We start from the raw sequence: 26573 nt of genomic DNA, 5'->3' as shown, positions 1-26573 counted from the left end.
GCACACCCAGGTCCCTCTGCGTATCTACACCCTTTATGGTTCTGCCATTTATCATATAGCTCCTCTCTACATTATTTCTACCAAAATGCATCACTTCGCATTTATCAGGATTGAACTCCATCTGCCATTTCTTTGCCCAAATTTCCAGCCTATCTATATCCTTCTGTAGCTTCTGACAATGCTCCTCTCTAACTGCAAGTCCTGCCAATTTTGTGTCGTCCGCAAACTTACTGATCACCCCAGTTACACCTTCTTCCAGATCATTTATATAAATCACAAACAGCAGAGGTCCCAATACAGAGCCCTGCGGAACACCACTAGTCACAGGCCTCCAGCCGGAAAAAGACCCTTCCACGACCACCCTCTGTCTTCTGTGACCAAGCCAGTTCTCCACCCATCTAGCCACCTCCCCCTTTATCCCATGAGATCCAACCTTTTTCACCAGCCTACCATGAAGGACTTTGTCAAACGCTTTACTAAAGTCCATATAGACGACATCCACGGCCCTTCCCTCGTCAACCATTCTGGTCACTTCTTCAAAAAACTCCACCAGGTTAGTGTGGCATGACCTCCCTCTCACAAAACCTGACAGGTAAGTGGTTTTTCCTTTTTTTGTCTTGGCATTGTTGTTGTAAGTTAACTTTCAGATTAAGCTATGGCAGGAGATCCCAGACCTGTGTCATGCTCTGCTTGTGTGTTGTGGGAATTCAGGGATTCCGCCAGTGTCCCTGGCTCCTTCACGTGCAAGAAGTGTGTCCAACTGCAGCTCCTGTTAGATCGCTTGACGGCTCAGATGGATTCACTTTGGAGCATCCAAGATGCTGAGGAAGTCGTGGATAGCACGTTCAGGGAGTTGGTCACTCCGCAGATAAAAATTACTAGGGAGACAGGGAATGGGTGACCACCAGACAGAGGAAGAGTAGGAAGGCAGGGCAGGGGTCTGCTGAGGTCATCTCTCTCAAAAACAGATATACTCTTTTGGAAACTGCTGGGGAAGATGGCTCACCAGGGCGAGGTGGCAGCAGCCAGGTTCATGGCAGCGTGGCTGTCTCGGCTGCACAGGAAAGCAGAAATAAAAGAGTGGCAGAGCTATCTTGATAGGGAACTCAACTGTAAGGGGAGTAGACAGGTGTTCCTGCAGACACAAACGAGACTCCAGGATGGTATGTTGTCTCCCCGGTGCAAGAATCAAAGATATCTCGGAACAGCTGCAGGACATTCCGGAGGGGGAAAAGCCAGCTGTCATGGTGCAAATAGGCACCAACGATAAAGGTAAAAAAAAAATGGGATGAGGTCCACAAGCTGAATTTAGGGAGTTAGAAGTCAAACTAAAAAGTAGGGCCGCAAAGGTAGTGATCTTAGGACTGCTATCAGTGCCATGTGCTAGTCAGAGTAGGATTGTCAGTTTCAGGAAAAATAAATCCCACTACCTTGCCCCACAAATCCTCTGCTCAGATCAGTACACTTTTGCCCCAAACATCTGATGCTCCTATTAAAGAAACTGATGTTCTTTAATAGAATAACCGTTAAATTTCTAAACTTTAGCACTTCTGAAACTACCAAAATCACTTCTAGTCAAACATAACCAGTTTTATTAAAGTAATTATATTAATGGGAACTTCAGTGTATTATGAGATGATGAAAGGTGCTATGTATGTGCAAGTCTTTCCTTTTCTAATCAATATGTTAGAAATAAACTATATGGACCTAGTAATTCATATATCCCAGGAAACTGAAATTTATTTGCCATTTTGGCAAAGCAAGTTGGGTTCGGTTTTTAAATTCACTTTACGGATTTTGGGTATCATTGGCTAGGCCAGCATTTATTGCCCATGCCCAAATGCTCTTTAGAAGGTGGCAGTAAACTGTCTTCTTGAACTGTTGCAGTCTGAGGTTTAGGTACACTCACAGTGCTATTAGAGAGGGAGTTCCTGGATTTTGACCTAGTGACAGTGAAGGAACAGCAATACATTTCCAAGTCAAGATGGTGAGTGACGTGGAGGGGAAGCTCCAGGTGGTGTTCCCAGGCTCTTGTCCTTCAAGATGGTAATGGTCGAGGGTTTGGAAGATGCTACCTAAGGAACCTTGGTGAGTTCCTGCATTGCATGTTGTAGATGGTACATGCGGCTGCCACTGTTGCCGGTAGAGGAGGGGTTGAATGTTTGTGGAAGGCATTGCAATCAAAACGGGCTGCTTTATCATTGGGCACCTTCTTAGGGGGATCTTAAATTATTATTTGGAAAGGACAAAATATTTAGATTTTTACGCCACATGTTTATTAGCTCCAAATGTTATTCTATTACCTTTTCATGCAAATTTAAAAATATACTTTCTACAAGAAACAGCCATGCTTGTTGGTAAAATATTCTTACTTCTCACAGAAGTCATTCATAACTGCCCAGTATGACTCAGGCACAGCAAACCATTCACAATCTCCAGGACCTATATTAATGTTAACAGAGCAGAAATTGTTGTTTTCTTGATGACCTGTGAACATAAGCAAAACAATTGTTTTTTTAAAAAATGAAAATATTTCCTCCGTGCTGTCATTTAAAGATTTTTTTCAAGTATTTGGTGATCAGTCAAATTATACAACTATTCCTTTCTATCAAACATTGCTACTTCAATATATCTCTATCATTTTATATCATATCCTTTCTTGGCAAATTAAGCCACACAATGGTTCTATGTTGTAAATTCAATGCAGTTTAATCTTAGTGCCTAAGATATTGCAGTTTGCTACTATCTCATCCATTATGGTTGGCATTTGAATTTCCAGTTCTAATCCAATTAAAGAATTTCTTGTTGTACATCGAGTTATGTTCTCGACTTTTTTTAAAAAAACACAACATTCACTAATGTGAACCTGTAAGTTATTCTGAAGAAGGGCATCAGCTATGAGTATCTTTAAAACCATGCTGGGCTTCAATTAACTAGTAAATTCAAATATCAAGCACACTTTTCTAAACCTAGCTCTTAAATTTTCCAATGATTGGAGTTCAAATATAACTTTTAATGAGTGGGTGTTGACTACAAGGGACTGACACCAAGCAAAATTTTCAGATTATAAATCAATGTTCAACTCAAGTGGTTTGTTAATTTTCCAAATCCACAAACTAAATTATTGCCTGCATTCTGTCACGTATCCAGCTTTAAAAAAGAGCATGGTGCTACGAGCCATACTCCCTCTTGAATTAACAATTAGTTTGTGTAACATTTTTCTCAATGAACTGCACAGTACTTTATATTTTTGATAATGTTTCATTGAGAAATATAATACTTATGCCTGCACATAATCACTGTACAGGTGGTAAGCTCTGTGCATCATCGTTGCCTGGGATCTGACCTCCACTGGATTCTAAGAGCTACACTTGAGATTATTCATCTCTACTTTTCACAACGCAGTCAACATAGGACGTGCTGAAAATCCTCTGCAGCCCACACAAACTTATAAGCAACGTATTTTCCATTCCTCTAACAGCAAGTTTGTGTATATTTTTCCTTTTCTTGTCCATCTCTTGTTTTAAGTGGCACTGGTTTAATTGTCAATTTGCACAATGTTCTTTAAGCATAAAATGCTATTTAGTGAATTTCACCAGGGAAAAATATGTTAAATGGTGAACTTTCACAGTATGCCTCGTCCCATTCATTCTCTGTATGAATTAAATATGTTGCTGTTCATAGGGAACAATCATAGAACGCTGCCTCTTTCAGATTTTTCTCAGAGTCGTCTCATGAACTTGACTGTTTTAGGCTTCATTCTAGATTTCCTCCTTCGTTATTTAATTGTGGCAGTAAAAGGAAAGTAGATTAGCATAAAGAGTATAATTACTCTCAACAGCAAATGCTAAGGCTCTTGGTATGCCAGGTCTGAGTGTCAGAGTAAATAAACTTGATATTTGATGGATAAAATAGATCGATAGGTAATTTAATATTCGCAATTCCTAAACCTCCACATATATAAATATATTTTTAAAATGTCCCAGTCATGTGCAAAACAAGCTTGCTCATCTCTGACATAATATTAAAGATGTGGAGATGCCGGCGTTGGACTGGGGTAAACACAGTAAGAAGTTTAACAACACCAGGTTAAAGTCCAACAGGTTTATTTGGTAGCAAAAGCCACACAAGCTTTCGGAGCTCTAAGCCCCTTGTTCAGGTGAGTGGGAATTCTGTTCACAAACAGAGCTTATAAAGACGCAGACTCAATTTACATGAATAATGGTTGGAATGCGAATACTTACAACTAATCAAGTCTTTAAGAAACGAAGCAATGTGAGTGGAGAGAGCATCAAGACAGGCTAAAAAGATGTGTATTGTCTCCAGACAAGACAAGCTACACTTGGAATACTGTGCAATTCTGATCACCCTATTATAGAAAGGATATTATTAAACTAGAAAGAGTGCAGAAAACATTTACTAGGATGCTACCGGGACTTGATGGACTGAGTTATAAGGATGTATGTGCATTTAGAACGGAACAATCTCATTAGTGACAGACAGCATGGTTTTGTAAGAGGGAGGTCGTGCCTTACAAATTTGGTGGAGTTTTTTGAGGAAGTGACAAAAACGGTTGATGAAGGAAGGGCCGTGGATGTCGTCTATATGGATTTCAGTAAGGCATTTGACAAAGTCCCACATGGCAGGTTGGTTAAAAAGGTTAAGGCTCATGGGATACAAGGAGAAGTGGCTAGATGGGTGGAGAACTGGCTTGGCCATAGGAGACAGAGGGTAGTGGTCGAAGGGTCTTTTTCCGGCTGGAGGTCTGTGACCAGTGGTGTTCCGCAGGGCTCTGTACTGGGACCTCTGCTATTTGTGATATATATAAATGATTTGGAAGAAGGTGTAACTGGTGTAATCAGCAAGTTTGCGGATGACACGAAGATGGCTGGACTTGCGGATAGCGAAGAGCATTGTCGGGCAATACAGCAGGATATAGATAGGCTGGAAAATTGGGCGGAGAGGTGGCAGATGGAGTTTAATCGGATAAATGCGAAGTGATGCATTTTGGAAGAAATAATGTAGGGAGGAGTTATACAATAAATGGCAGAGTCATCAGGAGTATAGAAACACAGAGGGACCTAGGTGTGCAAGTCCACAAATCCTTGAAGGTGGCAACACAGGTGGAGAAGGTGGTGAAGAAGGCATATGGTATGCTTGCCTTTATAGGACGGGGTATAGAGTATAAAAGCTGGAGTCTGATGATGCAGCTGTATAGAACGCTGGTTAGGCCACATTTGGAGTACTGCGTCCAGTTCTGGTCGCCGCACTACCAGAAGGACGTGGAGGCGTTAGAGAGAGTGCAGAGAAGGTTTACCAGGATGTTGCCTGGTATGGAGGGTCTTAGCTATGAGAGATTGGGTAAACTGGGGTTGTTCTCCTTGGAAAGACGGAGAATGAGGGGAGATCTAATAGAGGTGTACAAGATTGTGAAGGGTATAGATAGGGTGAACAGTGGGAAGCTTTTTCCCAGGTCGGAGGTGACGATCACGAGGGGTCATGGGCTCAAGGTGAGAGGGGCGAAGTATAACTCAGATATCAGAGGGACGTTTTTTACACAGAGGGTGGTGGGGGCCTGGAATGCGCTGCCAAGTAGGGTGGTGGAGGCAGGCACGCTGACATCGTTTAAGACTTAGCTGGATAGTCACATGAGCAGCCTGGGAATGGAGGGATACAAACGATTGGTCTAGTTGGACCAAGGAGCGGCACAGGCTTGGAGGGCCGAAGGGCCTGTTTCCTGTGCTGTACTGTTCTTTGTTCTTTGAGAGGCTGGATAGACTGGGACTTTTTTCTCTGGAGCAGAGGAGGCTGAGGGGTGATCTTATAGAGGTTTATAAAATAATGAGGGGCACAGATCAGCTAGATAGTCAACATCTTTTCCCAAAGGTAGGGGAGTCTAAAACTAGAGGGCATAGGTTTAAGTTGAGAGATACAAAAGTGTCCAGTGGGGCAATTGTTTCACAGAGAGGGTGGTGAGTGTATGAAACAAGCTGCCAGAGGTAGTAATAGAGGAGGGTACAATTTTGTCTTTTAAAAAGCATTTAGATAGTTACATGGGTATAGAGGGATATGGGCCAAATGCGGGCAATTGGGATTAGCTTAGGGGTTTTAAAAAAAGTTGGGCCGAAGGGCCTGTTTCCATGCTGTAAACCTCTGACTCTCTCCAAGAAGAAATCACACCCCTGGCATCAGAAGATGTTGTTCTCTGTTATACTATAAACACAGATTTGCAGGTGGTTTCTTTAAAAACGTCAAGATGTAGGTGATACCAGCAATGACACAAATTATCTACTCTTAGTGGATCTGATAACGATGAACCTTTTCTTCAAACTGTACTTTTCTTCTGCTGATCTTATGATTGTTCTGGGTAGGAAATGGCAATACACGTTTAAGTCAGAAAGTAATGATGGTGAGAGACTTGCAGGAGAATTTGGGAGATAATGGCACTATCATTCTACAGTTTTTGTTCATTTTGGTATGACAAAATGTGGACCTGGGATAGGCTGCTGAAGTACACTTACTTGACAAGTTTCTCACGTGCATTCTGCATATGGAATTTATTGCAATTGCTTTGTGGTAGTAACAAGGAGCTGGATACCAAGTTAAACCACTGGTGCTCGGATCAAGACTATGACCTTCTCCGAGAACTTTTGAGTGGTGTGGTGGCTACATCCATCCAGCCATGTTGAGATTTCAATCACAATCTTGTATTCAAGAGTATTCATTTGTTCCTTGCTGTTGCAACCACTGTTGTTATAATGAGGCCATTTAAATCTCTAAGCTCAGGCAACCATCATGGCATTTATCGTCTGACAATGCTGATGAAAGTCAGGGGAGATCGGTGGGCCTATACTTGTCGTGAGATGGTCAGTCAAGAGGCGATACAGTGGCAGTCGTTAGCACTGTTGCCTCACAGTGCCAGGGACTTGGTTCGATTCTGGGCTTGGGTGACTGTCTGTGTGGAGTTTGCACATCCTCCCCATGAATGCGTGGGTTTCCTTCAGGTGTTCCGGTTTCCGCCCACAGTCCGAAAATGTGCATGTTAGGTGGATTAGCCATGGTAAATGTGCAGAGTAATGGGGAGTGTGCCTAGGTAGAATGTTCTTTTGGAGAGTCGGTACAGACTTGATGGGCCGGATGACCGCCTTCTACACTGTCGGGATTCTATTAATTGGCATTTTTATGTGCAATGAAGGTTGTTAGTCCAAGCTTGTATCTGGCACAGACTCCTTCATTGATGGAGGGAGCTTTGAAAGAACTGAACACTGGATTTGGCAGCAAACAACGACAGCTCCGATCATGTAAGAGAATGTCATTAATGAAGCAGCGAAACGTATTTAGAGCTAACACGATCTTGAGTATTTCCTATAGCAATGCCCTGGACATGTTAAGCAAATAATTATGGAAAGCATGATGCAGAGGTTGGAAAAACACTTCAATGGATGGAATTCCATAATTCAAAAGTCAGAATTTTCTCATCTGTTTCATTCAGAATTTCTAATTTTAATCTCCATTTGCACTACTTCTAATATAACTGTCTTACAACACTTTCTTGAAACAGGTGAGCAGTAGTATATAAGCGATGAATATATTAAACTTGTGCTCTTTAACTCTCCAAATAATATTAAAATTGTCATAACTTAAATATTTTATATTGCACTGGCAGCACATTCAACATGTAAAGTGGTCAAAGACAGTCCTGAGTGAGACACGACTCAGCTTCCATCTGGTGGCACTCACCCAGAAATGAATTATTCCCTTAATGCTCCGTTCTTGCTGGTGTGTAGGAATCAATGAACATAAGAAAGCACATTACCATTAACAAAATTATAGGTCAATTGGCTATTTCCAGAATGTGCCAAAAAAGATTTATTTCACTACTCATTCATCCACTTTCACCAGCTACATAATTCAATTTCTTAGACGTTATGGCACTAACCTGGAGTCCTGCTTCCTGGAACTTTCATGTACAGCTGGACTGTGTTCATTCCAAGAATGGTATGCCCCACATGGCTCAACAGGTTTCCTGCCGATACCACACGCACAAAAGCAGGCAATTTTGTTAGTTCATGGAGCTGCGATTTCCACCTGAAGTAACAAGCAGCAAAGATTTGTGAAATGTCCAAGAATGCACATACTTCGCTGGTGGTTTCAAAATCATCGGTGTAATTAGAAACACTCCATTTTTAAAAAACAAATATATATGAATATTGAAATTCGTTGCCATCAATTTCTCAACAGCATTAAGCTAATGGCGCATAATGAAATATGATTCCATGTACCTTTTAAGTATCTCACTGGACAATTTCATACCGAAGCCAGGGCAGTGAATTTTACTACTGGGTTAGATAACCAAGTATCCACCACTACCTCTCTCAACCAGCTGAGGAACTAGTAGGAGCCCCATGTCACTATTGTGACATGATTGAAATACTCTCAGACACTTCACTGGCCAGTGCCAGGCTCTCCATGCAATCAAGCCATCAGTAGAACAGAAATCCCACCAGGAACTGCCAGCCTGTCACTGAGAATAGTGACACTCAGACCCAACCCAAGGATCGCTACTGGAACCCTGGTCACAGATGAATGACAAGATGGAAAGGAGCAAGACAAGGGATAGGGGCCTGGCTTTCAACACCTCCCACTTCCTGAGCCAGGTCCCTTGAACAGACACCGAGTACCTGACAAGTGTGTCCCTGCCCCTCTCAGCTGCAGGCAAGCCTGGCAGATTTGGGCAGTGTTCAGCAGTCATGGAGGAGGTGCAAGAGTCCCATTAGAGCCCTTAGCCACCACTAACTTCCAGTAGGTTCAAGGATAATAGCTTACAAGTGCTCGTGAATGAGCTTAATTGACATCTTGTTGCCAGCGGGCATGATTCTGCCACTGGGCCATTCCTGCCCTTAACTTAATGGGGTACAGTCTTCCCAATGCCAGCAATGCAACATCAGCTCTGACAAAGGGTCACCCTAACTCGAAAGTTTCGCTCCCCACAGATGCTGTCAGACCCGTTAGATTTTCTGGCATTTTCTGTTTTTGAATAGGCTCCCCAAGCTCTCAGATAATTTAATAATGCTGTAGTGCTTGGATATGTTCCTCTCGTTTGCAAAGAATGGGTCCCTGTATATGAATGTGTGTCACTTCTAGCAAGTGTAAATGAGCTCAAGTGCTCATTTTAAATTAGATGTTACTGTGGCTACCAGGGCTTTCAGGACTTTCAGCAAGTGTTGCCCAATCATGGAATCACATCTACACGGATGTTTTGTTTTGGGTCTGCTGAACCCCAAGGAGACTCGAGCTCTGCTTTGCCCCTACCCTGGACAGGCCGAACCTCATGGCTCCATCAAGTGACTAGCAGTGCCCATCCAATGGGATAAATGATGGCAGACAGATCTGGAATGGTGCATGGCTGAATGGCTACTCATTCCCTTCCTCCTCCCACAAAGAAGAAAGCATGTCCTCCCTTCCAACTACTTTCAGAACACAGAAGAAAAAGTTTGAGATTCAGTGGATCCAGACGCCATTGCCAAATTCTAGTCTGCCTTACCACTCATAAGTATAGCAAATAAAGTCCAGTTAGTTATAAACAATTAGTCTGAGGTCACTTTGGGACAGGGATTTATACAATATAATTTCATCATATAAAAAAACTAGACAATCTCTAGGAGTATTTGATCAATTTTGTTAAAAGGTCAAAACAAAAACCCAGAAATGCAGAGAAGAAAAAAAATCTATTGTTTAGACATATGGGATTTACTTTCTGTCACAACATTAGATCAATGCAGTGACATCCAAGCCCAAAAAGCCGAGATAACATTTTGGAAATAGTACAGTTTTTCTATTTTCTGATGGAAGCTACTCTTGGTAACAACCTTGGGAAACAGTTGCTGCACATGGTATTCATTTATCCAATGAATGGGTGTCATAGTACATACATTTCTCACATTGTACAGGATGGAGAAAATAGATTAAAAGCAAAATTATTTAAATGTTATTGCACTATTAAGCTAGACACAGTACTCAATCATTTGGAATATCACAGTTTCACTAATAATAACCAAGGAAAAAGCATAGAAAACAGAACTTAAGATTCAAGGAAGAGTGCAAGAAAGTGTGCCAGCAGCAGCACCAGGTACAGCTGAAAATGGGGTGTCAACCTGGTGAAGCTACAAACAGTGTAAGCAGCATGCAGTAGATATAGAGCTAAGCAATCCCACAACTAAATCAGATCTAATCTCTGCGGTCCGGCCACAACAGCTGTGAATGGTAGCAGACAATTCAACAACCTGGAGAGGAGGCTCCACAAATATCCTCAATGATGGGGGAGCCCAGCACATCAGTGCAAAAGACAAGGCTGAAGCATTTGCAACTATCTTCTGCCAGACGTGTTGAGTGGATGATCCATTTCTGTCTCCTCCTGAGGTCCCCAGCATCACAGATGCCAGTCCTCAACCAATTCAATTTGCTCCATGTTGCATCAAGAAATGGTTGAAGACATTGGATATTGCAAAGCATTGAGCCTGACATCAGTACTGAAGACATATGTTCCACAACTAGCCATGCTCCCAGCCAAACTGTTCCAAATTCAGCTGCAACACTAGCAACTGCACAATGTGGAAATTGCCCAGGTATGTCCTGTACACAAAACGCAGGACAACTCCAATCCAGCCAATTACCGCCCCATTAGTCTACTTTCAATTGTCAGCAAAGTAGTGAAAGATGTCAGCAACAGTGCTATCAAGTAGCACTAATTCAGCAATAACCGACTCACTGATGCTCAGCTTAGGTTCCACCTGGCCACTGATTCCTGAGCACATTATGGTTCAAACATGGGCAAAAGAGCTGAACCCAAGGGGTGAGGCAAAAAAAGTTTATTTATTTGTCACAAGTAATGCTTATATTAACATCGCAATGAAGTTACTGTGAAATTCCACTAATCGCCACACTCTGGTGCCTGTTCGGGTCAATGCACCTTACCAGCACGTCTTTCAGACAGGAGGAGGAAGCCAGAGCACCCGGAGGAAACCCACACAGACACGAGGAGAACATGCAAACTCCACACAGACAGTGACCCAAGCTGGGAATCGAACCCAGGTCCCTGGTGCTGTGAGGCAGCAGTGCTAACCACTGTGCCATCATGCCGCCCGGTCAGAGTGACATCGAGACTAACTGAGTGCAGTATGAAGGAGCCCTAGCAAAACTGGAATCAAATGGGAACTGTGGGAAAACTCTCCACCAGTTGGATCATACCTAGCACAAAGGAAGATAGCTATGTTTGTTGGAGGTCAATCATTTCAGCTCCAGGGCATCATTGCAGGAACTCTCAGAGTAGGGCCCTAGGTGCAACCAACTTCAGCTCCTTCACCAGCCGATGTTTGCCGATGACTCCTCAGATACTGAAGCAGTTCATGTCTATATGCAGCAATACCTGGACAATATTCAGGTGTGGGCTAATACATAGCAAGTAACATTTGCACCAATCAAGTGGCAGGAAATGGCCATCCCCAACAAGAGAGAATCTAACATTCAATGGCAATACCACCACATAGTCCTGCTCTATCAACATCCTGGGGTTACCATTGACCAGGAACGGAACAGGAGCAGCCATATAAATACCGTGGCAACAAGAGCAGGTTGGATGCAGGGAATTCTACAGCAAATAACTCACCTGCTGTTCACCATCCACAAGTTATTCTCCTCTTGCCTGGATGAATACAGCTCCAATAACACTTGAGAAGTTTGAGACCATCCAGGACAAAGCAACCCACTAGACTATCACCCCATCCACCACCTTCGACATTAATTTTGTCCATCACTTTTGCACAGTGACAATGGTGTGTACCATCTACAAGATGAACTGCAGGAATTAACCAAGGCTCCTTAGACAGCACCTTCCAAACCTGTGACCTCTAACACCTCGAAGGGAAAGGGAAGCAAATGCATGGAAACACTGCCACCTGCAAGGTCCGTTCTAAGCCACACAAGTTCCTGACTTGGAACGATATCGTCGTTCCTTGACCATCTCTGGGTCAAAATCTTGGAACTCCCTTCCACCAGCATTGTGGACCTACACCAAATGGACTGCAATGATTCAAGAAGCTCACCATCACCTTGTCAAAGACATTTAGGAATGCGCAACAAATGTTAGTCTTTCCAGTGATATTCACATCCCAGGAAAGACTATAAAAACCTCTACCACTTTAAAGGACAAGGGCAACAGATAGATGGGAACACCACCGCTTCAAAGTTCTCCTCCATAAAGCACAACACTCTAACTTGGAAATATATCACCCTTCTTATTGTTGCTGATCAAAATTCTGGAACTTCCACCCTAACAGCTGTGCGAGTACCTTCACCACGTGGACTGCAGCAGCTCAAGAAGTAGGAATGGGTAATTAATGCTGGCCTACCCAGCAAAGCCCACACTCATGAAAGAATAAAAATGCTGCCACTTCTTCTATTCAATGACATTTTGCTACAAATAACTTTGATTAAACTAAGACTTTATCTACTCCACGCTGCCACTCAAGAGTGAATACAAAAACGGTGTGCAATTTTGGTTGTTGAAGTAGTTTAGAAGCCAGAAGGCTAAAGCAAGCTGAATGTGCTATTGTGTCTGAAGCAGATTATTTGGGGGCTGTTCTTCTTCAATGAAAGATAGCCTTCTTTCAGCAGTTTATTCCAATAAGCTCCCTTTCAAATTTATTGTCCTGACCTTCGCGTTAATACTTGTCACATAAAGTAGGCTTTGGGACACTTCCCTAACACGGATGCATTCACATTAGTGGCCTTTTTGTGATAATTTATACTCCAACCACACATTATGCTTTACATTACTATAATTACAAACTTCATTGAAATCATAAAGTATCAAATGTCAATCTGTAATGATCACACAAAGTGCTGAACATTTCACAAAAAATAAATGCAAAAAACTTACTTTTTCTCATCTGACAAATCAATGTTGGTCCCAAATTTGATGGTTTTAAATGGACCTCGCCTTTTTTTGCTGCCACTGTTTTTAAAAAAAGTGATAATTTTTTTGTAAAGATTTTCAAAAACATTTATTATTCATTAAACATTTGTTAAACCTGAGTAGCAAAACTTACTTATCGGAGGATGTGGATTCGCTATCTGATTGGTCTTTGTGATGACTACTCTTTTTCTCATTTTCCTCCTGCAAATAAAGAAGCATATTTCAAATCAACAAATTGAAATATATATGTCATTAGAGTGAATTGCCTATTTTATCCTTTCCCGGACTCTGTGTACACAGATAATAAATATTTGAGCAGGTCCTACAGGATCGTATGAATACATTTTCCAATGAACAGATCAACACTAATAATAAATACTTATGGCATTATATTCAGTTTCACTGTACTTGTATATTTATGCTTTTATCACATGGTGCCTACAATGTAACTAGCCATTGAAGTCATCGTCTCAAGGTGTAGTCAGTTTTTAAAAAAATCAAAAAGGTTTAGGAGGACCATTCAGCACTTCGAGCCTGTTCCATCATTCAATACGATCATGGCTGATCTGATCAATTCCACTTTGTTATCTGCCTCTCATAAACCTTGACTCCCCATTTAAAGATAAAAGTCATAAATTACCAATTGAACATTTCCTTAAAAAAAATCCAAAAATGTTTCAAATTCCACAGGAACGGAGGAGCTCATTAAAAATTGATATCAATGTCATGAACTATTTCTACATACTATATTGAAGTACCACCTTACTATCCAGAAAATGTGCCAGAATAAAGATTTTAGTGCTGTGGAAACAGAAATCTGTAGAATGTCACATTCTCATTCAGTTTTAAATACAGATAAATTCCTGCACTGCTTTCAATATTAATCATAATATCCATATTGTTTCTCTAATATGCAGAACTGTTTTTTTTTAAGTAATTGTACATTCTGCTTGAAAAGGTGTTTGCAGTTGGAATATATTGATAAATCTGGAAAGGATTCCAATAGACAAATTAGTAATTAGCGGATGAGCAAAGTAGTGTTAATGCTGATGGAGGAGCCAAGCTTGGCATGGCGATGGAAAGAATGGAGAAAATACCAAATATTCTTTTCTACATTTCTAATAAAATGTTTAAAAAAGTATTGAAGTAAGATCTGGTTGAAGTAAAAATACATTATTACTGTGCTATGACGTACATTTAATCTCAGATACTAGAAGACTAACCCGCAATGATTCTTGGAATGATGAGGCCTGGTATTGTGCATATTTGGCAATTGTGGTGTGTGATCTACTACTCTCGCAGCGCCAGATCTTCTTGGTTCCAGTGGAGTCCCAGTTTTCATCTGCTGGCTGCAATAGTTGTGTCCGCACCTCTACTAAATGTTCATTATTTGCTTCTACTAAAGTCTTGGTGGAAAAAAGACCTAAATCTAGAACAGAAAGAAATTATTAAAATTGATGTGTGCATGCATAGCCATTGATAACATTTTGAAAGTTGCATTTGCCTAAAATTTAAAAATCAAGCTAAACTTCAGGACAGCTGAGACTGCATGAGAAGCAGGCTAGAGGTGACAATCATCTGTACATTGACTTTCTCCAAGAAGCAACAGGTTCTCTATCTTCCTTTAACTATTATATTTTTTAACTCATACATACATTTGTTAATTAGCAGTCATCACCAACTGGACTCAACTGTTAATATTTTATTTTTGAACAGACTGAGATCAAATAGAACATTACTATTACTGTGGGTATTTAAGTTTCCTAGTCACATTTTCCTTTTGAAAATGCCAATCATCTGACCCTCATTAAGAAAGAGACTAGATGCAAATCTACAGAATTTATTTTTTAAAATGTTTGTGCAGGTTTGGGCCAGAGATTTACAGAAATTCATAATAGAGCATAACAAGCTTTTTCCTATCAGTGGTGAGCACATTAAATTTTAATAAAATGTCATTAGAAAGTTTTTTCTGCAAAAGGTTCAGGGTTATCTTGCACTGCATTCTGCAGCAGTTAGAAAACAGAGACCATGGTCAGAATTCTTAAAAGGGTTCGAGGGGCTGGATTAGAGGCTCATGGAGCAGACATCAGCATCCATGCCAGTCCCCTATCATATAATCCCCAGCCTTGAGCCATTTTGAGTGACTCCGGATTGGATCAGCTGTCCACAGGCTAACAGCAGGTAGCCAACTGAAGGGAATTAAATTTAATAAGCCCCATGCCTGTGCCAAATGGAAACTGCAGCCCAGTTTGCGTGACGAACTCAGTGCAGGAGGTGCAATCCTGATGGATGATTCTCCTCCCCTCCCCCACCCACCCCTCCTCCCCACCTCCTCCCATAATGGCAACTGGGTCATAACTGCAGCCACCGGCCATCCTCTGGAGTGGTTGCTCCTCATCAAGGCGAGGCAGCTATGGATTTTTAAAAAATAAAGATACATATACCTTCTCTTCCCCCTCACAGTCTCCATCATCAGATCAGCAGATCCCAACTTGCCCGTTGGGACTGTCAATCGCAGAGTGCTGGAGGGAGTCCCACTGGCTCTCCTGCAACAGGAGCTCGCCTGTGATACCCGATTAGGCTGTGATCTCTAGCCTTTAATTGGCTAAGCATTTGAAAATCCCTAGGAGTGTTCTTAAAGCACGTCATGCAGACTAGGAACCTGGAACTAGCTCCACAATTCAATTAGGTTCAGCATATGGTAAGAGAATTCAAGGACAAAGGCATTTTTCAAAAAAAAGCAACTTACACCTGATAAAATCAGAACTTTCCCAGATTAAAAGAAACTAAATATGACAGGATATACCAAATTGAATAATATAGTGAAACAGCTACTGACAGGAATACAAAATGATTTCATGCAAAGATATTCTACGCAGTGAATAGAAACTAGTAGTACAAATTCAGAATACACATCTCAATTTTATGTAACATTGATTGACAGTTCTCTACATTTTAAAAATAAGGATCACTTGTTGAAACCAAGGTGGTTATAGTGCGAAACTGCTTTAAATGTAAATTACTGTCCAAACTATAAACGATATAAAATTTTAATAATTAATCAGTTTCTTCCACATTCTTTCCCTCTGCAATTCATTTTTTGAACACGCTACTTTGATTTTGATCAGCTCCTGAATTATCAGGAATCACTTTATGAGAACAAAGATTTATGTTGCTAGCCGTGTATATATTTGTAGACACAGTAAGAAGTTTAACAACACCAGGTTAAAGTCCAACAGGTTTATTTGGTAGCAAAAGCCACACAAGCTTTCGAGCTTGTGTGGCTTTTGCTACCAAATAAACCTGTTGGACTTTAACCTGGTGTTGTTAAACTTCTTACTGTGTTTACCCCAGTCCAACGCCGGCATCTCCACATCATGACTACCATATATTTGTAGAAACAGACTGATGAGGAAAAAGTTCTCTCAACACCTAGGTTAGTTCTAAAATTTCTCTTGCCTCCACCCACCAAAGAAGCTTGCTGACTTCTTTCCAGCAGTACTTATTGAAAAATAGCCCATTAGTAATTTAGAATTCTAGATTTCATCTTGGTTACTTTCTGTTGCTTGGTGTATATGGCAAGATAAGAGTAGGATCCCAGTCGAAAAATAATCCCCATTTCAGGATGGGGAAGAAAAATCATCTGGGCTACAAAGCACATCACACTGAGTGTGGGAATTGGAGCAGTACCAGTGACAACATTATTGCTCTCTTACTCAAACAACCCCTCAGTACCTTTTCATTTGAGCAAATTATTTTGTTCAGACAACAATTCTTATGATAATTTTCAGAGGTATAAATAAGTTAACTAAATATGTTGAAGTGAAACATTAATGTCAAGGGTAGAGCATCATGCCATTCATCTTGGTGGCTGACAGGACTGTAAAGGAAAGATATTTAAATCTAGGATAGGCAACACATTTCTCAGTCACAACTACTACAACAACTTTTGACTAAATAAAGCAATTTTCAGGAAACTAACTTAAGTTTTTACTGAACTGATGTATAGTAGCACATGCATATGCAGGATGACCTAAACTCTTTCTCTTGGAGTAACACCTTAAATTTATAATCTGTGTAAGTATTTAGCTTACTGAGATAACGAAAGAGAAAGAATAATTCTGAATCGCTTTCCAGGAAAAATAACCTACTTTTGTCCCTACGTGACTATACATTTTTGTCTTGCTTTAGAATTCAATTTGTTGGCGAAACTGAAGTAAACTAAATAATTTTTTCAACATGGCAACATTATTGAAAAACCAATCTTGAAGTGAGAAATAGAGTTTTATAAAAAAGGAATTTCAATACTATGGTACTTGCATTCAGATTACAGTACCTACCTAGCTTGAGAGCCCCAGCAAGGCCACGGATTACAGTAACAGGGTTGTTGGGGTTTGTACAGAACTGATGAAGTGGAGGAAAGAAAGCATCACGCTTGTTCTCCAACTGCACACAAAGAAAAGTTTTACAATAGGTTTTTAAATAAAAATTGAGCTTCAAATGTAAGAAAGTCCAAATAGCTATATTTGACAACATTTTTGAATGCTTCGCATGACCAAAAAAAAATCTGCAACCAGCATTCAAAATTATATTTAACTTGAGTCAAAATCTAGAAATTACATCGATTATTGAATTCATTGCACAGATCTTGATTTAACATTAGATTTAGGTGATGGTTTTGCTTGGATTTGTCACTTAAAAACTTACATAAAGATACTACATATCAAGTTAAACCAGTATGCTGTGTCCTACTTACATAAATACTAGGTGTAGGAGGATTTAGCTTGTCCTTTGGCAGCGGTGGGTATGGTGGTGGTAGTGGTCGAGGAGGTGGACACTTATCGAGTAAAATGCTACTATTAGATAAACCATTTCTCCCCAGATTTCTGAAAAAAAGTATTAATTTTGTACTATTACAATTATTAGCTCCATTTGTATTTGGTACACACATTTATCAGTAAAATGCAGTGTCATTAAGACGTTCTCCATTCGACTTTTACCCAAGATTAAACAAGTTATAAAACAGTACAGAATGGAAGTAAAAAACTCAAACAAGCTCATATATTCAAATACTTTAGAAGAACATCTTGCACAGTCAATATAAGATTTAATAAAAGATTCATAGCATATGTTTAAATAATGCAAAAAATAAATCTGCACACAATTTAACATAATTTTTTAAAGAATAAAGAGAAATAGGTCAGAATCAAGGGCTATTCAAAGGCAATTTGAACACAAGTCAATCAGTAATTATTTGGTAAGGGATTAAAGTATTTGCAGCTTACAGAATTTGAGGTGACATGGTACTGCGTTGGTCTTTAACCTCCTGGCCAGCATAAACCTCAACCAGACTGATGAGATAAAAGTCTGTTTAATTTGTTGAGGGTCCAGTGTAACATGAAACAGTGTGTGTTCAATTCCTGGTAGGTCTGCTGCAAGTCACAAATTATTTTCATCCAGCAGTGACTGGCCAATTTCATTCTGAGGAACCATAGGATGGCTGGTTTGGAAATGGTCAATAGTGATCAAATGGACATTAAATGGAAGTCCCCATCCTCTAACACAAACATCCCTTAACTTGATAAGCACACAAATTCAGATTTGTTTTTTACCCGGTTTGGGGTAAATTCAAGTGGAAAAGTTATTAACCAATTACAAGAGTTAATACAGAAAGATTTGTTGAAGCAATCTCTATGAAATGGAATGTTGTCCATGCATTTGTCAGTTTACAAACAAATTCAATGATGAAAAAAATCATATTGAAATTCATTACTGTGTAATGCATGTTGCATTGCTGTAATAAACAGTCCGACTTCCTCCTTGCCAGACAAGAAAAAATTGTCAAGCATATTTTCTGAAGAATTTTTATGAAATACACAGCAGGGGATTCAAAGGTGCTGTAAAAAGTGAAACATACAATTTACAGTTCAACAGAAATCAGTCATGTATGTTGCAGCCTCCCTACACCAACACACATAGCCCCAAAAGCATTTGAGTCAATTAAAATCCTTTTAAATACACTGCATTTGAAATAGAATTATGGCATATCTAACCAAGATATACCAAGACTGACAAATGTGTTTAGTGACCATACAATAATTGAAACGAAAACCAGATTAACCATACCACCATGGTGAGGTTGCGAGCAAAGGATAGTGAATTCTTGTGCACTTTCAAGTGGCTGTTTTCAGTATATAGAATATACTGCTCACCAGACCACTTGACTAAGGCAGACGGTCAAAATACATCTTTAACCTTAACGTTACATGCTGGCCTCCTTTGTATAATCAGACAAACTTTGAAATTTTCCACAGAAAAACCTGTTACAACAGGATGACAGAAAAAGGAGTTCCACAATTACAGATCAAAGAGAAAGTGTGAACGAGTTACAGCCATAATTTCCACTGATTGCTTTTTTTAGTAAAAGCTTATGCCTATATTAGCAGTGACACAATAAGGTAGAATGCATTAGCAGACTACCCATCTGCTGGGAGTACCTTCCTCTACAAAATGAGTGGAGAAAACAGCAAATAAAAATGAAACTATCTTTGATCATAAAGAACTTAATGCAGTGGAAGACACTACAGACAGGAAAAACAATCCATCTACCCTATTTCAATCTGTATTGGGAGGTCGGCTGGGAGAGGGCAACATTTTTAGGGATTAATGGTCTACCATACATTTTTCACCGAAAAGGAATAATTTTAACTTGAACTATTTCCTTTTGAGGCACTAATTATTGTCATTTCTTAAATTTGCAACTGCTGCCTTCAAGGCCTATATGTTGAATTTATTTTCACAAAGCATGCATAAAATGTGAGATTGTAAGCACCATTTTGTTCCAGTTAGTTATTATTCTGCTAAAATATTTAGATGAGTTAAGCTGTAGTCACGGCCGTACACCAGCTTAGCTAGGTATAGGTCAGTACTCAGTTGCAAATTAGTTAATGGACATTCGATTTAGGAAAATGACAAAGTTGTAACAGTCTCAATATGGAAATGAAACAATCAGATTAAAGCAAATTCAACTATTTCAAATAGTTTGTAGAAGATATCAGATAGTGTCATTGGATCCAACCTTAAAGCAAAAATTAATAAATGAATGGATGAACGAGTCAACGAAAGGCCACACAGTCAAATATATAGATTACTTTGAAAAGCCCTTTTAAAAAAAAAAGTCATTCATGCGGGCATTGCTGGCTGGCCCAGCATTTATTGCCCATTGAGGGCATTTAAGAGTCAATCACATTGTAGGTCAGACCAGGTAAGGATGACATATTCCTTCCCTAAAGAAGGCTAGTGAACTTGGTGGGTTTTTTAAAAATCTGACAGTCGACAATGGTTTCATGGTGATCATTAGGCTTTTAATTACAGATTTTTACTGAAATCAAATTTCATCATCTGCCATAGTGGGATTCAAACCTGGACCCCAGATCATTACCCTAGGTTTCTGGATTACTAGTCCAGTGACAAAATCACAATGCCACTGCCTCCCCTTGCAGACCAAATGACTACAAAAGTGTTTCTCACAAGAGAGTCTAGCATGAAGGAGGAAATGAAGAAAATCCTTATTGGTCAGGAAATGTTATCGGGGCCTGACGCTCTGCATCCCAGAGTACTCAAAGAAATGGCCCTAGAAATAGTGGATGCATTGGTGATCATTTTCCAGCATTCTATAGACTCTGGAAGAGTTCCAGTGGATCGGAGGGCAGCTAATGTATCCCTACTTTTTAAAAAAGGGAGGGAGGAAAACAAGGAATTGTAGACTGTTTAGCCTGACATCAGTGGTGGGTAAAATGCTGGAGTCAATTATCAAGGATGTAATAACTGAGCATTTGGAAAGCAGTGACAGGATCAGTCCAAGTCAGCATGGATTCACTAAAGGGAAATAGTGCTGGACAAATTTTCTGGAATTTTTTAAGCATGTGACCAATAGAGTGGATACGGGTGAACCAGTGGATGTTGTGTACCTGGACTTTCAAAAGGCTTTTGACAGGGTCCCACACAAGAGATTAGTGAGTAAAATTAAAGCTCATGGTATTGGGGGTAATGTATTGACGTGGATAGAGAACTCATTGGCAGACAGGAAGCAGAGAGTGGGAATAAACAGGTCCTTTTCAGAGTGGCAGGCAGTGACTAGTGGGGTACGGCAGGGTTCAGTGCTGGGATCCCAGCTATTCACAATATACATTAATGATTTGGATGAAGTAATTGAATGCAATATCTCCAAATTTGCAGACAACACTAAGCTGATGTGCGCCGAGGAGGATGCTAAGAGGCTGCAGAGTGACTCGGCCAGACTGGCTTAGTGGGAAAATACGTGGCAAATGCAATATAATGTGGATAAATGTGAGATTATCCACTTTGGTGGCAAAAACAGGAAGAAAGATTATCTGAATGGTGGTAGTTTAGGAAAAGGGGAAGTGCAATGTGACCTGGGTGTCACAGTGGAACAGTCACTGAAGGTTGGCATGCAGATACACAGATGCTGAGGAAAGCTAATGGCATGCTGGCCTTCTTAGCAAGAGGATTTGGATATAGGAGTAAGGATGTCTTGCTGCAGTTATACAGGGCCTTGGTGAGGCCACACCTTGAGTATTATGTACAGTTTTGGTCTCCTAGTCTGGGGAAGGAGATATTTGCTATTGATGGAGTCCAGCGAAGGTTCCCTGGACTGATTCCTGGAATGGCTGAATATATATATGGAGAGAGACTGGATTGACTGGGCTTGTACTCACTGGAATTTAGAAGAATGAGAAAGGATCTCATAGAAACATATAAAATCCTGATGGGACTGGACAGGCTAGACGTGGGAAGAATGTTCCCTACATTGGGGGAGTGCAGAACTAGGGGTCACAGTCTAAGAATAAGGCGTAAGCCATTCAGGGCTGGGATGAGGAAGAATGTCTTCACTCAGAGTTATGAACCTGTGGAACTTTCTGCCATAGAAAGCTGTTGGGTCCAGTTTATTAAATATGTTCAAGAGGGAGCTGGACATGTCCCTTGTGGCTGAAGGGATCAAGGGGTATGGAGAGAAAGCGGGAGTGGCATACTGAAAGTGCATGATCAGCCATGATCATATTAAATGGTGGTGTAGGCTCGAAGGGCCGAATGGCCTACTCCTGCATCTATTTTCTATGTTTCAAACCTAAATTCAATATATTGCTTTAATGTAATAATTCTTTGATTTGGATTGACTGGATAACACCAGTTATAAAACTGTGTGAAAGATGTTTCTATAAGTCAGCACCTCCAATAACCCCATTTGAGTGATGACGCAGTGATAATCACATTTCAAACTGATTATTACAGGTGTGTAATGATTTCTCAAATTGTATTTTTGTTACAATTAACTATTGAAATAGTTTGTTCAAATACATTACATGAAAAGATGCACATTTTAATTTTTCGCATAATCAATTTTACTTTGGATGACATTCATCTGTGTCAAAATTATCCACCCAGTCAACTTTTGTGCTTTTAAAAAAGGTAAACTTTGAAACCTGGAAACAAGTGCACAAATAAAAAGAAAGAAATACAATCAATCAGTGGTTCCCAACTGGTGTGCACACCGCTTGCAAGTGAGCTGCGGCTGCGGGACAGACTCTGAAGTTCAACCGCACATAAATAACAGCGAAAGAAGGTTTACGAGTGTACGATCCTGTATTGAGTACACTGATTGAATGGAGAAATGTAGGAGCAATAAGTTCAGGGAACCCTGGATGTACAGCAGGATATCGATAGGCTGGAAAATTGGGCAGAGAAATGGCAGATGGAACTTAATCCCGGACAAACGGAGGTGATGCATTTTGGTAGATTCAATTCAGGTGGGAGCTAAAAAATAAATGGCAGAACCATCAGGAGCATAGACACAAGAGAGATCTGGGAGTACACGTCCACAGATCCTTAAAAGTGGAGCACAGGTGGAAAAGGTGATGAAGAAAGCATATGGCATGCTTACCTTCATCAGCCAAGGCATAGAGTATAAAAGTTGGCAAATTATGTTAGTTATATAAAACGTTGGTTGGGCCACATTTGGAACATTGTGCCCAATTCTGGTTGCCAGAAGGATGTGGAGACTTTGGAGGGAGTACAGAAAAGGTTTACCTGGTATGGAGGATATTAGCTATAATGAGAGATTGAATAAACTGGAAAGACAGAGATTGAGGGGCAACTTGAAAGAAGTTCATAAAATTAGAAGGGGCATAGATAAGGTGGACAGTTAGGACTGGATAGGGTGGAGGAGAAAGGCTTTTAGCAAGTCCAAACGGAGCATTCCAGCTGCGGCCCTACAGGAATATAGGAATTATAAGAGGGAACGTAAGAAAGCAATTAGAAGAGTAAAAAGGGAGGCAAGAAAAAGAACTTGCGAACAAAATTAGGGAGCACCCCAAGATATTCTACAAATACATTAAGAAGTCTCACAACACCATGTTAAAGTCCAACAGGTTTATTTGGAATCACATGCTTTCAGAGCGCTGCTCCTTCAGATGAAGGAACAGTGCTCCAAAAGCTCGTGATTCCAAATAAACATATTGGACTTTAACCTGGTGTTGAGACTTCTTACTGTGCTCACCCCAGTCCAATGTCAGCATCTCCACATCATAAATACATTAGGGGGAAGAAGTTAACCAGGGAAAGAATAGGGCCCATTAGAGACAAAGGGGGCAATGCATGTGTGAAGCCGCAGGACATTGGAAAGATGTTAAATGAATACTTCCATCAGTCTTCACTCAGAAAAAGGAAAAGATAGGTACAGAATTCAGGATAAGGGACTGTGAGGACCTTAAGCAGTTTGACATAGGAAGAGAGGTAGTATCGGAGGCTTTCACGGGCTTAAAAATGATTATCCTGCACCTGGAGTTTTGGTCCCCTTACCTTGAAGAATATTATTGCCATAGAGGAAGTGCAACAAAGGGTCATCTAATTTGTTCCAGGCATGGCAGGACTGTATTATGGAGAGGTTGGGCAAACTGTATTCCACTCCAATAAGACCATAGCCATAGTAAATGTGACATTTATGAGCAATCGATTTGGTTGAAAAAAAAAAGTGGGTGTACCCTGGAATTGTTTGTCTCACTGAAGTGTCCCATATTACTGAAAAGATTCGGAACCACTGAAATATATTATTGTACAATTTATACTTAACAAATCCATTGCCATTATTTTAATCAGTTATTGCACCAATAAAATGGCAATTTATATTAAATCTACATGCAAGGTCTCGAGTAAATTGCAATCTTCTCATTTTACTATTACATACAAATATGAGCACTATCAAATTAGCAAAGTCTTGACTCTCAAACTGATTAACTGGATCATTAGCTGCTTGAGAAATATTAAAGAGTTACTGAAGTTGCATTGTGATTGCTCTTGATTGGCAGTGGTCATTGTCACTCTTCATGACGCTGAATTGCATGGTTATATCAACATTGACATTGTAAATAAAACTCAGATTTCATTTTGATGCTGCCAAATCTTACCCACACTGACTCTAATTTTACATATTTCTAAATTGTCAGCTTAGTAGTAACAGTAATATCCAATGTTTTCTTATAAAAACTAAAAATTGTTAAAACAGTATTTTAAATAAACAGAATTACCTGCATGCCTTTAGCACTTCTGATGAACTGGGATATATAGAGACAGAGGTTGAAGATGCAAGTTGAGGACTAGGTTTGTGAGCAGTTAATGGTGGGTCCATTTTACAGGGACTTTGAGAGTCCTCCCCTACACCTTTCCCATTTACCGTATGTCCCAGTTCTCTCTGAGGGCTGTTAAGGCTGGTAACACTGTTAGCAGTAGTTTGTTCAGTGGATTTAGGAGATGGAGTTGCAGTAGAAACAGCTGATGATGGTGAAGAAACAACTGAATTCTCAGTCTTTGCGTGAACAGCTGGATGGATATTGTTGACTTTATCGCAAGACACAGAACCCCCATTATTATTACTGGGTTTCCCCATCAACAAGGCAGAGAGCTGAGGATTGTCTGAACTAAGTACACCTGGTGACTTGGACTCTCCATGACTTGAACTTGAAACAGCATTTGCTATAGCTTGATGGACATGATTAGGAAGTCCCTCTATGCTGGCAGTGCTGTTTGGTGTCCCTCCAGAATGCCTGGTTGTTTCAGGCACTGTTGCTGCATTTCCTGAAGGCTTGCTCTCTTTGGTTAAGGTAATGCCTTGTTGTCCACCTGAGGTAGCAGTGTAAGAGGAGAGGTGATTGAGAGCAGCCCCTTGTGTTGTTAGTGAATTGTTAGGCATGGCAGGATGTCCAACCTGATTCTGAATACCAGTGCCAGCTGCCTGGAAATGCTGGGAACGCCCAGTGGAAGAGAGAGGTTGTTCACCATTAGGACCTGCCGAATGTGAACTCTGACCTTTGTTCAGCCCCTGAAAGAGAAGCAGCAGACACTCATTTAACAATTTCCATTTTTTAGTTCCTCTAATGTTAAAAGAACCCAGATGCATCACAGAGAGGAATACAGAAGTCAAGACAGAAGACAGAAATTAGAAGTGGATTTAGCAGAGTGACCACAACCTTGGTTGAAGACAAATCATGAGATTTTTTTCAGGAGAAGAGAGAGGCTGAGTAGTTTGTGGAGGCAATTATAAAGACTAAGACCTTTTAATCTAAAGTTGCTGTTGACAATGGTAAGGTGTTGAGAAAAGGAAAAAGGAAGGAGGGTATCATACACGAGGCTCAGAGTCAAAAGAATAGGACGTTTGGGGATGGAGATGGGGTGGTGATTGTGGATTAAAAGATGAGAACATGATTTTAAATGCTGTTAAACAGGAAGCCAATGCAGGTATACAACAGTAGAAATAATGGGTAAACAAGACAAAATACATACGACAGCAGAATTTTGGCTACGGTGAACTTTATGAAGAGTGAAGAATAGGAGTCAGCAAGAACAACATTAAAACAGAGAATTTTGAAAAGTTGCCGGATAGCCCAAGAGGTGCTTCAAATATAGTGCAAAGGGACAGAGCTAGGTGTCACTGGCATATGGGGAAACTATCCCCATGTTGCTAGCTGATGTTTGAGAGGAACAGGATGTCAATGAGGAAAGAGTCAAATATCTCTCCTTGGAGAGGCTGAGAGATAACAGCGTAAAATGTAGATGCTGTGGCTACGTTTGGATAGACAAGAGTGGAACAACAAGATCAGTTCCATGGAAATGGAGGAAAAGTGATGGAGAGGGATAGAATAAATGTTTCAACTCTTATGGTTGAGGCGGGGTGACGTAACAATCAGAGGATGCCATTCATGTCTTCCATCTGAGGTTGCTTTGGGACTGTGAGGGAAAAGACTTGAGTGGAGATATCTAAACAAAGAGTTACAAAGAAACAAGTGAGTAGAGAAATGACAACAAAATTCATCCAGGTGGTTGGAGAGGAAGGGTCAAGAATCTATATTTTTGATATGGAGGTGATTATATCAGTTAGGAAGCAGAGCCAATGTCCAAGCAGAGAAAACCATTGATAATGTCAACTAGCTTTGAGGACCAGAAGGAAAGTTAGATGACCAGATAAACACAGGAGCTGGTTAAATTGGAAAACTACATTTTCATTGTAACGTAATGAGGGTGTTAAATA

General features: G+C 40.3%; 1 protein-coding gene across 3 annotated transcripts in view; it reads right to left on the bottom strand.

The window, feature by feature from the left end:
- Positions 1–26573, bottom strand: part of kdm6a (lysine (K)-specific demethylase 6A) — a 213705-nt gene that overhangs the window by 20849 nt on the left and 166283 nt on the right. For all 3 annotated transcript variants that reach the window (XM_078232615.1, XM_078232617.1, XM_078232616.1), the window contains 8 exons: positions 24577–25367; positions 17730–17859; positions 17314–17419; positions 14197–14402; positions 13107–13174; positions 12938–13012; positions 7940–8088; positions 2373–2487 (listed from right to left, as the gene is read on the bottom strand). In XM_078232615.1, the coding sequence (XP_078088741.1) occupies positions 2373–2487; positions 7940–8088; positions 12938–13012; positions 13107–13174; positions 14197–14402; positions 17314–17419; positions 17730–17859; positions 24577–25367 (1640 nt within the window). The remainder of the gene's footprint in view (positions 1–2372; positions 2488–7939; positions 8089–12937; positions 13013–13106; positions 13175–14196; positions 14403–17313; positions 17420–17729; positions 17860–24576; positions 25368–26573) is intronic.

The sequence above is a fragment of the Mustelus asterias genome, chromosome 17 (genome assembly GCF_964213995.1).
Source record: "Mustelus asterias chromosome 17, sMusAst1.hap1.1, whole genome shotgun sequence".
Classification (NCBI taxonomy): Eukaryota; Metazoa; Chordata; class Chondrichthyes; order Carcharhiniformes; family Triakidae; genus Mustelus; species Mustelus asterias.
Note: the sequence above shows the minus strand (reverse complement) of the source record. Positions and strands in the feature narration are given on the sequence as shown.